The 18,165-nt window shown below is 38.8% G+C and overlaps 1 protein-coding gene across 1 annotated transcript in view; it reads right to left on the minus strand.

Annotated features, from left to right (window-relative positions):
* The window catches only part of LOC136324243 (phospholipid-transporting ATPase FetA-like), a 165,122-nt gene that overhangs the window by 36,770 nt on the left and 110,187 nt on the right, over positions 1-18,165 (minus strand). The window contains exons 13-15 of the mRNA XM_066256826.1: positions 9,630-9,826; positions 5,423-5,631; positions 3,635-3,678 (exon numbers count right to left, since the gene is read on the minus strand). Of these exons, the coding sequence (XP_066112923.1) occupies positions 3,635-3,678; positions 5,423-5,631; positions 9,630-9,826 (450 nt within the window). The remainder of the gene's footprint in view (positions 1-3,634; positions 3,679-5,422; positions 5,632-9,629; positions 9,827-18,165) is intronic.

The raw sequence follows: 18,165 nt of genomic DNA on the forward strand, positions 1-18,165 counted from the left end.
GGACAACTGTGAGATTCAAAGCCAACTAAAAACCAGTTAAACAAGGTTGAAAAGCAAATCCAGGTACCAGACAGACAAAAGAATGGAAACTGGGATATCAGACGAGAGGAAGCAGATTCAGAATGGAGGGTGGAAGTGGCAATTGAGGAAACTCTTTAAGATGCTATGACATAGCTATAGACAGTGTTTATAGGCTATCTTTAGCTTTGGCCATGGATAGGGAGGGAGCTATCAAGGGCTCCTTGGATATATGGATCTGGAGGTCCTCAGTAAATAGGTGGTAGTTAAAGCCATGTAAATACATGAGATTATCCAGGGAGATAAACAGATAGAGAAGAGGTACAATAATAGAGCCGTGGGAAACATTAGCACCTGTGGCCAAACAGATTAGAAAAAAACAGACAGGAAACAAAAATGACAACAACAAAAGAGTTATTTAGAAGCCAAGGGACAAGAGAGCTTTAAGAAAAAGTAGAGTTTAGCCTGACCAGGCGGTGGTGCAGTGGGTAAAGCATCGGACTGGGATGCGGAAGACCCAGGTTCGAGAACCCGAGGTCGCCAGCTTGAGCGCGGGCTCATCTGGTTTGAGCAAAAAGCTCACCAGCTTGGACCCAAGGTCGCTGGCTCAAGCAAGAGGTTACTCAGTCTGGTGAAGACCCACGGTCAAGGCACATATGAGAAAGCAATCAATGAACAACTAAGGTGTTACAACGCACAATGAAAAAACTAATGATTGATGATTCTCATCTCTCCGTTCCTGCCTGTCTGTCCCTGTCTATCCCTCTCTCTGACTCTCTCTCTCTCTCTGTCTCTGTAAAAGGAAAAAAGAAAAAGAAAAAGTAGAGTTTAAGTGTTAAAAATCTTTAGGGAAGTTGGTTAAGGACTTGAACAACGGGTAGTCATTTAGTGACCTTGGCTAGGATAGTTTCAGTAGACATGGCAGGACAGAATCTGATTATATAGAGTAGATTGAAAAATGAATAAAAGGTTAGGAGTTAGAGATTGCTGTAATTGCTTGTTCATTTATATGACTCCTCCTCTAGTCTGCCAACTTTCTGAAGGTAGAGAACAAATCTCATTTTTTTTTCAAACCTTTAGCATTTACTCAGAGACTGACAATATGGTTGATACTCAAAAAATATTTTGAAATGACTGATAGAGACAGATATGGCTAGAGGGTAATGCAGGATGAATGAAAAGTTTTAGGTACTTTAAAAAATATGAATAGAAATAAAATATAACAATTCATTAGTCATGGTTATCTCTGGTTAATAGGCTAAGGATTTTAACTTTCTTCTTTGTACATTTCTGTGTGATAAGATGCCAAGGAATTGCAAAAATTGTTAACATTAGTATTTTAAAAGGAAGAGTTAGGCCCCCTTATCCTTCTGTACTGGTGTGCCAGCACATACTAGGGAGGACCCCTGACCCAATTTAGCTTATATCTACAGCTAAAGTAGAAAATTCTCATGAGCCTCAGCAAATCTAATCTTGCTAGCAAAGGCAGGATGCGTTCCTTGTGTGTCAGCCCTGCAGATATTGCAGGAAGGCGGTTTATTATCTTAGAACAGTGTGTGCTTGTGTGCTTTTGCAAAGATATTGTACAAACATGCTGAAAACATTGTAACCTTGTAGGTTTCACCTATAAATACCCCTCTCCCCCTGAGCTCATCACTGTCCTTTGCAAGAGGCGCCGGGGCAGATCACTGGCCAGTGTATAAAACCCAAATTGATTGCATCAGTTTGGGGCTCCAGTTCCAGTTTATTGCGGTTGCACTACAACACCTTCCTTTCTGAGGAAGAAAAAACAAGAAGAGCTTACAGGGGGAAAGGTCAGCTACTCATAGTTTAACTAGTTCTTATAGTTCTCTGGAAGGGCTAGACAGAGCAAAGAAGATAGAATCTATATGAAAACCCCTTCCTCTTCCCTTTTCTTAAAAGCCTTTAGGAAACAATGTTTATGTACCTTAATTAAAAATTCCTGCACTAATCCTGATTCACCCTCCTATCGTGGAGTCATAAGAGTGACTTATACCTCTAGACAAAGGGATCATGAACCCCTCCCCCTTGCATGAAAAACCTATATCCTGTAATTTTTTATATGCTTTCTAATAATCATCATTTTGAAATTATTTGTATGTGCAAAACTTGTAAACTAAGCAAGCAGGGACTAGTTTTAGACTTCCTAATAAGCTAACCCCAACACTCTCAGCAAAAGTAACTTTATTTAGCTGCTCTCCTTATCCTAAACTAAACATTTCTCACTATTGTGGCGACAGGGATAGGTTATAAACCCTAGAAGGTTTGGGAATGTCTTTGTCAGGTATGTAAAACATTTATCACTACTGTGTTACCTTATGGTCTTAGAGTGTAGAAATGTTTTTTTCCTTTTGATAGATCCTATAGATAAATGTTGTAACAAGACAGCAAAAAATCAATAAGCTTGTTAGTAAAAGACTTTTGTATCATGCTCCCCCTCCCTTTCCCCAACTAGTATAAAAGCAGCCTCAGAACTGTGATCCATACTGCATGATTTGGGATTATGCCCTGTGCATGTCGCCGGCTTCATAATAAAGCTCCTCCTAAAATTCTTCTGTAACCTGCCTTGGTGTCTCTGTGGAACTCGTGAATTAAATTACATTACAATAGCTGTATTGTTTAGAATTTTTAAAATAATGAGCACAGATGATTTTTTAAACAGAAAACCAATAAAGCTATTTTCATTTTAAAACACAAACTCAAATCTCCTCAAATAAACATAGGTAATTTATATAATGCTTTCTGATATAATGGTCTAATCAGACATATATATATATATATATATATATATATATATTTTTTTTTTTTTTTTTTTTTAAGCAAGAGAGAGAGGGACAGAGAGACAGACAGGAAGGCAGAGAAAGAGATGAGAAGCATCAACTCATAGTTGTAGCACTTCAGTTGTTCAGTGATTGCTTTTCATATATGCCTTAGCTGGGGGGACTCCAGCTCACCTCTTGCTAAAGCCAGCAACCATGGGATCGTGTCTATGATCCCACAAGCCAGTGATCCTGTGCTCAAGCTGGTGACCTTTGAGGCTTTTTTTTCTTCTTTTCTAGTGAGAGGAAGGGAGATAGAGAGACAGACTCCTGCATGCACCCCAATGGGAATCCATCCAGCAACCCCCATCTGGAGCTGATGCTCTGCTCATCTGGGGCCATGCTTGCAACTGAGCTATTTTCAGTGTCTGAGGTGGAGGCTCCGTGGAGCCATCCTCAGCGCCCGGGACCAATGTGCTCAAACCAATGGAACCATGGCTATGGAGAAGTAGAGAGACAGGGAGAAGGGGGAGGGGTGGAGAAACAGAGGATCACTCCTCCTGTGTGCCCTGACCAGGCATCGAACCTGGGACATCTACATACTGGGCCAATGCTCTACCACTGAGCCAACCATCCAGGGCTGACCTCGGGGTTTTGAACCTGGGTCCTCAGCACCCCAAGTCAATGCTCTATCCACTGTGCCACCTCTGGTCAGGCTATAAAAGCTTTAATATTTCAAGGACTAAGATAATCCCAACTTGTGTTAAAGATGCAGCTATGCAGCACGACCTCACTCAGCTCCCATGTGCATTTCATAGGGAGCTATAACCACTCACCTCAGAGACTTCCACCCTCTGTCCATTCTCATCATAGATAGCACCTGTTGGTAAGTAAGCAGAGCAGAAACCTAAGGGTTTTATAGAAAGGCTTAACATTTTTTTTACTGTGGTAAAATATATATAACATAAACTTGCCATTTTAAACATTGCTAGTGTACAATTCAGTGGCATTAATCACATTCACAATGTTGTGTGACAATCACATTATATTTTCAAAACTTTTTCAGCATCCTAAACAGAAACTCCCCATTCCTCCTTATTCCTGATAACCTCTGTCTGTCTCTATAAATTTGCTTATTCTAGGTATTGCATATAGATAGAGTCACACAATATTTCCTTTTATGTCTGGCATATTTTATTCAGCATAATGTTTTCAAGACCATTCATGTTGTAGCATGTGTCAGAACTTCATTACTTTTTATGATTAATATTCCACTGTCTATTCTGTCACATGGTTTATCCATTCATCTGTTGATGCACACATGGGTTGTTTTACACATGGGATGCACACATTGGGCTATTGTGAATAGTACTGCAATGAACACTAGCATATATCTATCTGTTTGAAGCCCGTTTTCAGGTTTGTTTTTTTTGTATACAGTAATACTTAGGAATGGAATTACTGGAATATATGGTAATTTCAAGAAGGTTTTTTTTAAAGCTTATTTCTTTTGATTCTATCACCCCAGACTTGCAGTCAAACTGCCTCGAAGACATCTGCTTGGGTCTCAACTCTTCTCCCTTAAGTGTGACATGTGAGGTGAGGCTGGAGGTTAGTCACTAGATCTATGAGAGACTTCATAGCCCTGGAAGCCCTCCAATCAGACAAGTTACCTAGAAGAGATTTGAAAATAGGACTAGAATGCTTTAGGATTCTAGGCTAGTAGATAATACAAACAGAAAGAGTTTGAGGCCAAGCGCAGAAACACCCATGACCTTTTCAGCCTTACCCAGTGTATGGGAAGGTCTTACAACAAGTTGGAGAATAAGATCCTCACCCAAATCAATTAATCCAAATCAGAGTTTATACATATGAAACCTTATTTGGGGGGGTATTTAGAGTTCTTTACCTCTTTGTTTTACTTTTAAAATCTTAATTATTTTAAAGTTCACATAACATTCAATTAACCATTTCAAAGTATACAATTTGGGGGCATTTAGTGCATTCACAATGTTGTGCAATACCACATCTCCCTAGTTTCAAATCTTTTTTATCATCCCCCAAGAATATTCCATGTGCTCTAGCTTTTTAGATGCAATTACCTTCCTCTGCTAGTTAGTGCACTGGCCATGAATGTTCACACACATGAACACTTACCAGTATCACAAAAATGAACTTATGATGAAGGCATGATATAAATGAGACACTGAGCAAACTCTGATTACACTTTAATGGCTTCTCTCAAGACTGTTTATTGGTCTGAGCGAGAACCAGGAAATTAGCAGCTTTTAGTAATGTGCTGGTTGCTCCAACTGATTTAATATGAAAGTGAACTGACATTCCCAAGACACTAGAAATTCCTTGAGGACAGAGATTCAGTTTGTATACCTTGGTGTTTCCAATGTCTAGTATGATGAATTGCATCTACAAGGTGCTAAATAAATACCTTTGAATAGAACTGAATGGGCTAAGTGATCTTTGCCTAGTGACTAGCTAGAGAAGGATATGAAAATAAGATGCAAATGTGAATTTCAGAGGCAGACAGACAGAGCTTGATTATTCTTCTTGAAAACAATCTGCAAAGTAGTTCTCTAGGACTCAGGAAAAGCAGAAGACATGCATACCATATAATGTCCCATTAATAGAACACTTGTTGAAAATCATGATGTTCTGAGTCAGGGTCCCTGTTTTGTCGGAGAACACGTATTTGACCTGGCCGAGCTCCTCATTAAGGGTGGTGGTGCGAGCCTGTGCTGGTGCGTTCTTTGGTGCATAAAACATCTTCTGATCCCAGTTGATATAGCAACTGTTGCCCCATCTTATTATCTCAACACTAAGGAGAAAGCAAGTAAACAAGGGTCCTGGGTCAGAGCAGGACAAACAAAGAGGTTATCCTGGTTTCCTTACCAGTCCTGTGGTAGGCCAGGGCCAGCGTCTAAAACTCATAACAGAGTATCTGCCTTGGGAACCTACAATTAACCTTGGATCATAGGACCCCTTCCACCAGCCAACCCATTGCAATTCTGACTCTGACATTATCACACAAGGCATTACTGTCTGGATCCAGGTATACTTTGCTGGGGGCATTGCCCCTTTTACCCTTCTTCCATAACAGACCTAGGAAAAGTCACAAATTTTGAACTTCTGCAGGAAAGCAAGGCCTGATAGAATTAAGAGCTAATTTATAAAAGGCTGACTAGGCTTAATTAGATGATTATTGCTGCTGTCATGTAAATCCATTGGTGGAGAGAAAGAAACTTGAAACACTCAGAGCTTCTTTGTTTCAGAAGGGAAGTATGGGTGAAAATCAGAAGCAGCTTACAGGAGCTGACCCTCTGATAAAACTTCCCAGCAGAGACAGCCTACTTGTGGGGTAGACTTTCCCTCAAGAGCCTCCTCTTCATTTTACCTGCTCTTTCCCTATTGCCTTTGTCACATTCCTCTTCTGTTAAAAATAACATGCCTTGCCCTGGCCGGTTGGCTCAGCGGTAGAGCGTCGGCCTGGCGTGCGGGGGACCCGGGTTCGATTCCCGGCCAGGGCACATAGGAGAAGCGCCCATTTGCTTCTCCACCCCATCCCTCCTTCCTCTCTGTCTCTCTCTTCCCCTCCCGCAGCCAAGGCTCCATTGGAGCAAAGATGGCCCGGGAGCTGGGGATGGCTCCTTGGCCTCTGCCCCAGGCGCTAGAGTGGCTCTGGTCGCGGCAGAGCAACGCCCCAGAGGGGCAGAGCATGGCCCCCTGGTGGGCAGAGCGTCGCCCCTGGTGGGCGTGCTGGGTGGATCCCGGTCGGGCGCATGCGGGAGTCTGTCTGACTGTCTCTCCCCGTTTCTAGCTTCAGAAAAATACAAAAATAAAAAATAAAAATAAAAAATAAAAAAAATAACATGCCTTGTATTGATAGATTCTTTATGGTTAACAAACATCTTTATTTTAAAACAGTGAAAACTTTTAAGGGGCCTTCTTCCTATTATCATTCATATTTAACATGTGTTAGTTTAGATTGCTTCATTAGTAACCTCTGTCTGAGACAGTGACACTGAGCAACCTGGATTTTTCGTTTGAGGTGAGGAGGAGGTGCTCAGACCCACATTTTTTTGTTTTCCTCATTTGTTGTGACTTCTCTTCCTTCACCATAGCAGCCACAACTGCAATCTCTCTAAACTGAAACATTTAATCACATTATTTCTTTCCTTAGAAAGATCTTTGCTGCTTTTAAGATAAAATCCAAACTCCTTGGCTTGACATCTAAAACTCTCCTGGATCTGATCCTAAACTACTATCAAACATTGGTTATTCACTGCCCTATGACCAGATCAAGCTTAAAAAATACCTCCAAACCTTTGCACATGCTGATCTTTCTGCCTGCAATATTCTTTTCCAATTTTCTACTTGGTGAATTCTACTCTTTTCTCAATTATTGAAATGTAGAAAAGAAAGGCTCTTAGCATAAGTAACTTTTAGCAGAACTTGCTTTCTCTAAAACAAGAAGACTTTCAGCAGAACTAACTTACTTTTTCTAAAAGACTCCCTACTTCTGGCCTTGAGGCTAGTTTCCCAGGCTGTAGCCTTGGGATAGTTCCGCAAGGTTCCAGATCTTCCCTGAATGTTTCTCTCTGAATTAATCTTATAGATAAATATTGTAAAAGAGCTTGTTTTGCTGCTTTGTTTTACTGCCAGGCTTCCCCTCCTCCCCATTCCCCAATCAGTGTGTAATTTTGTCTTTAAAAGCTGACTTCAAACTGTTTGGGGCCACACGATTTGAATGACTTAGGTCTCCGTGTAGTCACTGGCTTTGAATAAGGATTCCTTTAAATTTGAACTTTGGTGTAGAGAACATCTGTATATTCTCACTGGTTTCACTACAACATTATGAGTTTGCTTATTACCTTTTTCTAAACACCTAAGCCTTTCCAGGCAGAGCTAATCCATTCTTTTTCAAGGCTCCCATAGCATTCACATATATATTTCTATTATATATTATTATTATTTTAGATTTTATATATTCATTTTTAGGGAGAGAGAAAAAAGAGAGCAAATGAGAGAGAGAGGGAGGGAGAGAGAAGGGATGGAGGAGCAGGAAGCATCAACCCCCATATGTGCCTTGATCAGGCAAGCCTCGGGTTTCAAACCGGCAATCTCAGCATTCCAGGTCAACGCTTTATCCACTGTACCACCACAGGTCAGGCTCTATCTATTATATATTATTTTTATATTATACCATAATTATTTATTTAAGTATCTGTTTCCATGGTTGTTAAGTTTATTTAGAGAAAGGGCTGTCTTTTTATTCACTGTGTGGAATGCCACAGTGCAGGGTTTAGGAAACCTGGAACTAAGAATGTAAAAATGTGTTTGGGTATGTGTATGTGAGAGGGAATGTTGAAAATAGAAAAATAAGATCAAAGACTCATTTTACCTATTTCAATTTTTATACAAGGTGCTCATGAAAAGAGGGAAGGAGCCTGACCTGTGGTGGTGCAGTGGATAAAGCATCGACCTGGAAATGCTGAGGTCGCCGGTTCGAAACCCTGGGCTTGCCTGGTCAAGGCACATATAGGAGTTGATGCTTCCAGCTCTTCCCCCCTTCTCTCTCTCTGTCTCTCCTCTCTCTCTCTCTCTCTCTCTCTCTGTCTCTCCCTCTCCTCTCTAAAATGAATAAATAAAAAAATAAAAATTAAAAAAAATAAAAAAAAGAAAAGGGGGAAGGAAACATCCTTTTTCGTCTCTTCTCCAACTTTTAGGAATCAGAACTTAGGTCACAGTTACACCTATCTACCATTTTCCACATTGTTTCTATGGCAAAATGCATTCTGAGTTCTGATTAACTGATTTACAAATATATCTGGACTCTATCTCATTGATAAACTAGGGCCTTGGTCGGCAAACTGTGGCTCGCAAGCCACATGTGGCTCTTTGGTCCCTAAAGTGTGATTCTTCCACAAAATAACATGTGAGGGCACTACCTCGATAAGGAATGTACCTACCTATATTGTTTAAAGTTTAAAAAATTTGGCTCTCAAAAGAAATTTCAATCGTTGTACTGTTGATATTTGGCTCTGCTGAATAATGAGTTTGCTGACCACTAAACTAGGGGCTGCCTAACTTATGCTTTAGCATCATGAAATTTGTGTGTATTTTTTTTCTAGGTATTTCATATGCTTATAAGTCTAATTTAGTCATTTATAAGCTATTCAAGGGCAGGGACAATTTTTTTTTTGTACAATCCACATTATATCTAGTATAGTATTCTGGATATGAAAAACATTTATGCAATCTCTAGATATTTCTCAAAGTGTTTTGTGCACCAGTCACTGTGGAAAATAATGAGTTAAATGGCACACAGTCTATACTTTTATTTTGTGTGTGTGTATTTTTCTGAAGCTGGAAACAGGGAGGCAGTCAGACAGACTCCCACATGCGCCCGACCGGGATCCACCTGGCATGCCCACCAGGGGGTGATGCTCTGCCCATCTGGGGCGTTGCTCTGTTGCAACCAGGGCCATTCTAGAACCTGAGGCAGAGGCCATGGAGCCATCCTCAGTGCCCGGGGCCAACTTTGCTCCAATGGAGCCTTGGCTGTGGGAGGGGAAGAGAGAGACAGAGAGGAAGGAAAGGGGGAGGGGTAGAGAAGCAGATGGGTACTTCTCCTGTGTGCCCTGGCCAGGAATCAAACCTGGGACTCCTGCACGCCAGGCCGACGCTCTACCACTGAGCCAACCGGCCAGGGCCCAGTCTATACTTTCTAAAATTTCACACTCTAGTTGGGGAATTAAGCAGGAATTATGAAGTCATCTCCTCCACCTGTAACCCAAAGTGGTCAGAGAAGCCTACCTGACGTAGAGTGAAATAGGCACCATGGTGTTGAAAATAATGAAGTAGGACCAGAATATGAAGATGCCAGAGACAAGTGGTGAAGAGATATATTCTTTCCATGGCAGAAAATTCTGGAAGTAGTAGCCTTTCTTTTTCTCCCAAATGCTATGCCCAATTGCTAGAATAAAACAGATGCTGCCTAAAAACAGGAAAATCTAGAAATAATAATAAAAAAAAAGAATCAACATTTCATCCAAGGTTATGCTACTTTCATTCTGTCTTTTGTAGACTTACCTCTCAATAAAGCTATATCTTCTTGAAGGGTGGTGGAGGGGAAGGTCTGGGAAAGGCCTACAGTTTATAGGCTCTAGGCAATAGTTTACAGCAGTGGTCCCCAACCCCCGGGCCGCAGACTGGTACTGGTCTGTGGGCCATTTGGTACTGGTCCACAGAGAAAGAATAAATAACTTACATTATTTCCATTTTATTTATATTTAAGTCTGAACAATGTTTTATTTTTATTTAATTTTTTAATTTATTCATTTTTTTTTTTTTTAGAGAGGAGAGGAAGAGACAGAGAGAGAGAGAGAAGAGGGGAGGAGCTGGAAGCATCAACTCCTATATGTGCCTTGACCAGGCAAGCCCAGGGTTTCAAACCGGCGACCTCAGCATTTCCAGGTTAACGCTTTATCCACTGCGCCACCACAGGTCAGGCTGAACAATGTTTTATTTTTAAAAAATGACCAGATTCCCTGTTACATCCATCTAAGACTCACTCTTGACACTTGTCTCAGTCACGTGATACATTTATCCATCCCACCCTAAAGGTTGGTCCGTGAAAATATTTTCTGACATTAAACCAGTCTGTGGCCCAAAAAAGGTTGGGGACCACTGGTTTACAGTACAGAAAAGAAAGCCAAGCAGGAGATATCCTTGGGATTTTGAAGGGATATGATAGTAAATAAAATATGTTAAATATTAGTTAAGTTCCAGGAACTTTACATATATTATTTAACATTTATAATACCTCTTTTAATGATATATGAGGAACTTAGATATTAAGAATGGAAAAATATTTTTGCTTAAAATCACTTAACTACTTACCATATTTCTCCATGTATAAGACACATCCTTTTCCAAAAAAATTAGGGTCTAAAAACTGAGTGCGTCTTATACAGTGTTGTGGCATTTCAAATGCCATAGATGGAACTGAGGACAAAGCAATATATGAAGACAGTGATTCGTCATCAGACACAGATGAGGACAAGCTAATGGATGGGAGTTTTGACAGTGATGAGGAGTTGTATGAATTTTATGATGAATAAAACTTGAGTTCAATAACTTTATGTAATACATTTTTTTTTCAAATTTCAGGCCCCAAACTTAAGGTGCATTTTATACATGGGAGCATCTTATACATGGGGGAATATGGAAACTAGGAAAGACAGGTTTGAACCAGTTCCAGAATCCAACCTCTTAGTCACTTCATTATTGAAGTGAGATACTACTTTAATAAAAGTCTAAAATGTGTGGCATTGGCTTAGCAGTTGGGGAAGGGTGGATGGTAAGAAAATAATACAAAAGGTTGAAAATATAGCTATCACATTAACAATAAAGAATTTTGTAAAAATTGAAGACAGACTATGTACCAAGAATTAAAATATTAGTGTATATTGACTGCCTTTGACAAGGTATTAATAGAAAGAGTTGAACCAGGGAAATAATTGACCAGTTCACAAGCAGAAATGAAAAGAAATAGGAAGAAATTTGGGTCATCAAAGGACTGAAAAAGCCCATTACTTTTAGAAACTAAAGAGGAAGAGATAAGATTAAGATGTTAAGCATACATGGCCCAATAATTCTTTCCAATTAAATTTTGCCTGGAGTCAAAATTGAGACTAAAGATGATACCTTCCTACTCGAAATTATTGTTCCAGATAGCTGCAGTTGTCTTGCCATTTAGTTGAGAGGCAAAGACGTGGAGGAACAAGGGAGCAAAGAAGTAAGACAAATTGAGAACAATATTTAGAAAAGAACTTCGGGGGAGAGGAGATAGCACACTGGAATTCCCTTTACAAGGCCAGCATTACCCTGGTACCAAATCCAGATAAGGACACTACTACAAGAAAAGAAAACTACAGGTTAATATCCCTGATAAACACAGATGCAAAATTTCTCAACAAAATACTGTAGTAGCAAATCAAATTCAACAGTACATTAAAAAGAACCATATACACCATGATGAAGTGAGATTGAGACATTAATGAAAGAAATGGAAAGAAACACAAATAAACTGAAATATATCTCATGTTCATAGGTTGGAAGAGTTAACCTTGTTAAAATGTTTATACTACCCAAAGCTATCTATAGATTCAATACAATCCATATCCAATGGCTTTTGTTTTTTTTTTACAGAAATAGAAAAATGATCTTAAAATTTGTATAGAACCACAAAAGACCCAAAATAGCCAAAGCAATCTTGCCAAAGAAGAACAGAGCTGGATGCATCACAGCATCCTGATTTGAAATGATATCACAAAGCTATAGTTGCCCAAAGAGTATGGTACTGGCCTAAAAACAGCAATTCTACTTTTGGATGTATGTCTAAAGAAAATCAAATCACTATCTTCAAGAGATATTTACAAGACATGCAAACAACCTAAGTGTCTATCAAACGATGAAAGAAAATGTGGTATTATTGTGGTAAGGCATCTAAAAGTTGCAAAATTAATATTGATATTTTAGGAGGGAAGGTCAGGCTTCCTATCCCGTACTTCCTTTGGAGAAGGAAGGGAGAAGAAATGTGAAAGTTTCCTGGCTTGCAGAAACGTACTGTGTAGGAGGCTCCCTTCTACAAGGAAGCTTAAAGAGTATTTTATTAATTTGGGCTAGACGTGCAGAGAGATTTTATAAATATGATTTTTTATTTCATACTTGTGTGATTTACACCAGGTCAGGATGGCCGATAGCACTGTATTGCAAATGAAGAGGGGGAAGGATCCTGACCAGGTGGTGGCGCAGTGGATAGAGCGTCGGACTGGGATGCGGAAGGACCCAGGTTCGAGACCCCGAGGTCGCCAGCTTGAGCGCAGACTCATCTGGTTTGAGCAAAGAGCTCACCAGCTTAGACCCAAGGTGGCTGGCTCCAGCAAGGGATTACTCGGTCTGCTGAAGGCCCGCGGTCAAGGCACATGTGAGAAAGCAATCAATGAACAACTAAGAAGTCGCAACGAGAAACTGATGATTGATGCTTCTCATCTCTCTCTGTTCCTGTCTGTCTGTCTCTGTCTATCTCTGCCTCTGTAAAAAAAATAATAATAATAAAAAATAAAATAAAATAAAATAAAAAATAAAGAGGGGAAGGAGATTTAGATTCCCTCCCTTCCCTCCCCCCCCCCCCCCCACACACACACCTGTAAGGAAACAGGTCAATAGCTAGTCAGGTGCAGGAAGAGAGATTGAAAAAACCCTATTCTTATTTGATGAGCCATTTGCAGGCATTTATCCCCTAGCGCCATGGAAACTACCCCTCCCCTCCTGAAAATTAATGTATATATTATGTATATATCTCTAAACAAAGGAATGGCAAATAAACACTAGAAAATTTAGGAATATCTTTTAATATATAGAATAACATTTTTGCTATTGTGTTACAAGTTTTGATGTGTAAAAATGTTTTTTATAAATCCTATAGATAAATGCTGTAAGCTTGCTAATGAATTGTGTCCCATCCCCCTCCTCCTTTTCCCGTCAACCTGTGTGTGTGTGTGTGAGAGAGAGAGAGTACCAAAACTCATCTGGACTTGGTGTTCCTACGTAAAGCTGCAGAAGTGAGGTACGGTACTTTTCAGCATCTGGGGTACGGTACTTCACAACATTATATAAACATATACAATGGAATATATTATTCAGCCATAAAAGAAGGAATTCTGCCATTTGTTACAACAGGGATAATTTTGAGGGTATTATGCTAAGTGAATTAAGTCAGACAAAGACAAATACTGTATTTTTTTATTGAATTTATTGGGGTGACACTGATTAACATATATAATTACACATATATTAACATATATAATTATCAGGTGCCCCCTTCTGCAATACATCTCTGTACTCCATATTGTGTGTTCACACTCCCAAGTCTTTGTCCATCACCATTTATCACCCCTATATCCTCCTTCACCTACCCCTCCATCCTGAGCAATCACTACACTGTTGTTCGTGTCCATGAGTCTTTCTCTTTCTCCACCCCCCATTTTTTGTCCTTTTTCGCTCAATCCCTCTAACCCTCTCACCCAGCCCCCACCTCCAACAGCTATCAGCCTGCTATGAGTCTGCCTCTATTTCCTGTTATTCATTTTGTTCTTTAGATTCCACATATGAGTGAAATAATATGGTACAGGGGGTCCTTGGGTTACAATACAGTTCTATTCCTACAATAGTGACATAACCTGAATTTTGATGTAAGTCGAAACAGACCCTAGTCTAAGTCACTTACCTATCCTAACACAGTTTTAAAATCATAATCTAGAACATAAAAAACACAACTAAGCCGCAGAAAAAAGAAAAGGACATAAATATACTGTACAGAAAAAATATACTGTAACAGAAAAACTGAGTGTAAAAATATGCTGTTACCAGCATAAGCCAAAACACTAACGTCTCAATTTTTAAAGTTTTTATGGGAGTGAGTGTTGTAAACTCGAAACATTGTATATTGAGACTGTTGTAACCCAAGGACCCCCTGTATATGGAATCTAAAAAATACAAACTCATAAAAATACAGAGCAGATTCGTGGTTGCTAGAGGCCAGGGATGTTCAGGGGCAATGGGTGAAGGTGGTCAACGGGTACAAACTTCCAGTTTTAATTTTTGGGGATGTAATGTACAGTATGGTGACTATATATTATAGTAAACAACCACTGTATATTTTAAAGTTGCTAAGAGAGTAGATCTTAAAAGTTCTTACCACAAAAAGTTGTAACTGTGAGGTAATTGATGTGTTAAATAACCTTATTATGGTAATCATTTCACAATACTATATACATATATCAAATCATTTTGTGGTACACCTTAAATTCACACAATATTATATATGAAGAAGCAATAAACAACTAAAGTGAAGCAACTACAAGTTGATGCTTCTCACTCCCTCTTTTCCCTCTCTCTGCCTTCCTGTCTCTCTTAGAACGTATTATATATCAATTAATAATGATAGAAAATTTTTAATTATGTAAATGTAATAATATAGTATATATCCCTTTTTGGTCTAGCTTTTTTCACTCAGCATAATTATTTTGGGATTCATCCATGTTTTTGCATCTACCAATTGTTAGGGTTAAATTAGCTCCTGTAAAACTCATATTCCCCTCACCCAAACATTTTGTAAAGATAAAGTTAATTTGCTTACTATTCTTTCTCCTAATAGCTGCCTGGTCTTCACTTTAAAATGTAGCAAAGCTTGCACTGGGGAGGAACCTGACCATTAGGGGAGCTTTAAATCACAATAGTTGTTTTTGAAAGCAAGCTCACAAACTCAGGCCCCCAGCTGTTACTGGGACACTGACCTCTTGGCTGTCTTCAGGATTTACCAAGGACACCAAGTCTGTGCTAATCAAAGAACTTGTGTCTCTGCAGCAGAATTCCCCTTGTTAGGTCAGTAACCAAGGCTACAAGAACCCTGATATGCTAATCTAAGCTTGCCCAGGTGCATGAATGCCATGCCAGCAAATTTCCTGTATCTAATACCCCCTCCTGCAGCTTGGGGCTGACACAAACTGGTCTCCGCCTGCTTGTATGCTTGCATCCAGTTGTTTTTAAAATGTTTTCCTTTTGAAATACACTAGCCTCGTGTTTTCGGTTTGTCCTGTGGTTTCTGCCTTTCACCAATTGCTCATTTCTTTTTACTGCTGAGTAGTAGTCTATTGTATGGCTACCATACAAATTTTTCCTAATTTACTTTTTACTGGACATTTGGGTTGTTTACAGCTTTTGGCTATTTACAAACAAAGCTGCACTGAATATTTGTGTACAAGACTTTGCATGGACATATGTTTTCATTTCTTTTGTATATATCTGGGAGGGAAGTTGCTGGGTCTTAGAGTAAATTTATATTTAACTTTTTTTCTTTTTTAAATTAATTTTAATGGGTGACATCAATAAATCAGGGTACATATGTTCAGAGAAAACATGTCCAGGTTATCTTGTCATTCAATTATGTTGCATACCCATCACCCAAAGTCAGATTGTCCTCTGTCACTTTCTATCTAGTTTTCTTTGTGCCCCTCCCCCTCCCCTTCTCCCCCCATCCCCCCGTAACCATCACACTCTTGTCCATGTCTCAGTCTCATTTTTATGTCCCACCTACGTATGGAATAATGTATTTCTTGTTTTTTTCTGATTTACTTATTTCACTCCGTATAATGTTATCAAGATCCCACCATTTTGTTGTAAATGATCCGATGTCATCATTTCTTATGGCTGAGTTGTATTCCATAGTATATTATGTGCCACATCTTCTTTATCCAGTCATCTATTAAAGGGCTTTTTGGTTGTTTCCATGTCTTGGCCACTGTGAACAGTGCTGCAATGAACATGGGGCTACATGTGTCTTTACGTATCAATGTTTCTGAGTTTTTGGGGTATATGCCCAGTAGAGTGATTGCTGGGTCATAAGGTAGTTCTATTTTCAGTTTTTTGAGGAACTACCATACTTTCTTCCATAATGGTTGGACTACTTTACATTCTCACCAACAGTGAATGAAGGTTCCTTTTCTCCACAGCCTCTCCAACATTTGCTATTACCTGTCTTGTTAATAATAGCTAATTTAACAGGTGTGAGGTGGTATCTCATTGCAGTTTTGATTTGCATTTCTCTAATAACTAATGAAGATGAGCATCTTTTCATATATCTGTTGGCCATTTGTATTTCTTCCTGGGAGAAGTGTCTGTTCATGTCCTCTTCCCGTTTTTTTTATTGGATTGTTTGTTTGTTGTTGAGTTTTATGAGTTCTTTGTATATTTTTGGATATTAGGCCCTTATCTGAGCTGTTGTTTGAAAATATCATTTCCCATTTAGTTTGCTGTCTGTTTATTTTGTTGTCAGTTTCTCTTGCTGAGCAAAAACTTCTTAGTCTGATGTAGTCCCATTCATTAATTTTTGCCTTCACTTCCCTTGCCTTTGGAGTCAAATTCATAAAATGCTCTTTAAAACCAAGGTCCATGAGTTTAGAACCTATGTCTTCTTCTATGTACTTTATTGTTTCAGGTCTTATATTTAGGTCTTTGATCCATTTTGAATTAATTTTAGTAGAAGGGGACAAACCATAGTCCAGTTTCATTCTTTTGCATGTGGCTTTCCAGTTTTCCCAGCACCATTTGTTGAAGAGGCTTTCTTTTCTCCATTGTGTGTTGTTGGCCCCTTTATCGAAAATTATTTGACCATATATATGTGGTTTTATTTCTGGACTTTCTATTCTGTTCCATTGGTCTGAGTGTCTATTTTTCTGCCAATACCATGCTGTTTTGATTGTCATGGCCCTATAATATAGTTTGAAGTCAGGTATTGTAATGCCCCCAGCTTCATTGTTTTTCTTTAGGATTGCTTTGGCTATTCGGAGTTTTTTATAGTTCCATATAAATCTGATGATTTTTTGTTCCATTTCTTTAAAAAATGTCATTGGAATTTTGATGGGACTTGCATTAAATTTGTATATTGCTTTGGGTAATATGGCCATTTTGATTATATTTATTCTTCTTATCCAAGAACAAGGAATATTTTTCCATCTCATTGTATCTTTTTTGATTTCCCTTAACAATGGTTTGTAGTTTTCATTATATAGGTCCTATACATTCTTTGTTATGTTTATTCCTAGGTATTTTATATTTTTTGTTGCAATCGTGAAGGGGATTATTTTTTTGAGTTCGTTCTCTAATGTTTTATTGTTGGCATATAGAAAGGCTATGGACTTTTGTACATTAATTTTGTATTCTGTGACCTTACTGTATTGGCTTATTGTTTCTAGTAATCTTTTTGTAGAGTCTTTGGGGTTTTCGATGTATAGGATCATATCATCTGCAAAAAGTGATACCTTTACTTCTTCTTTTCCGATATGAATGCCTTTTATTTCTTTCTCTTGTCTGATTGCTCTGGCTAGAACCTCTAGCACCACATTAAGTAATAGTAGAGAGAGTGGACAACCCTGTCTTCTTCCTAATTTATGGGGGAAAGCCTTCAGTTTTATGCCATTTAATATGATGTTAGCTGATGGTTTATCATATATGGCCTTTATCATGTTGAGATATTTTCCTTCTATACCCATTTTGTTGAGTGTCTTAAACATAAAATTGTGTTGTATTTTATCGAATGCCTTTTCTGCATCTATTGATAAGATCATGTGGTTTTTGTCCTTTGTTTTGTTGATATGGTGTATTACGTTAACTGTTTTACATATGTTGAACCATCCTTGCGATTTTGGGATGAATCCCACTTGATCATGATGTATTATTTTTTTAATATGTTGTTGTATTCGATTTGCTAGAATTTTATTTAGTATTT

This window comes from Saccopteryx bilineata, chromosome 2 (genome assembly GCF_036850765.1).
Source record: "Saccopteryx bilineata isolate mSacBil1 chromosome 2, mSacBil1_pri_phased_curated, whole genome shotgun sequence".
Lineage (NCBI taxonomy): Eukaryota > Metazoa > Chordata > Mammalia > Chiroptera > Emballonuridae > Saccopteryx > Saccopteryx bilineata.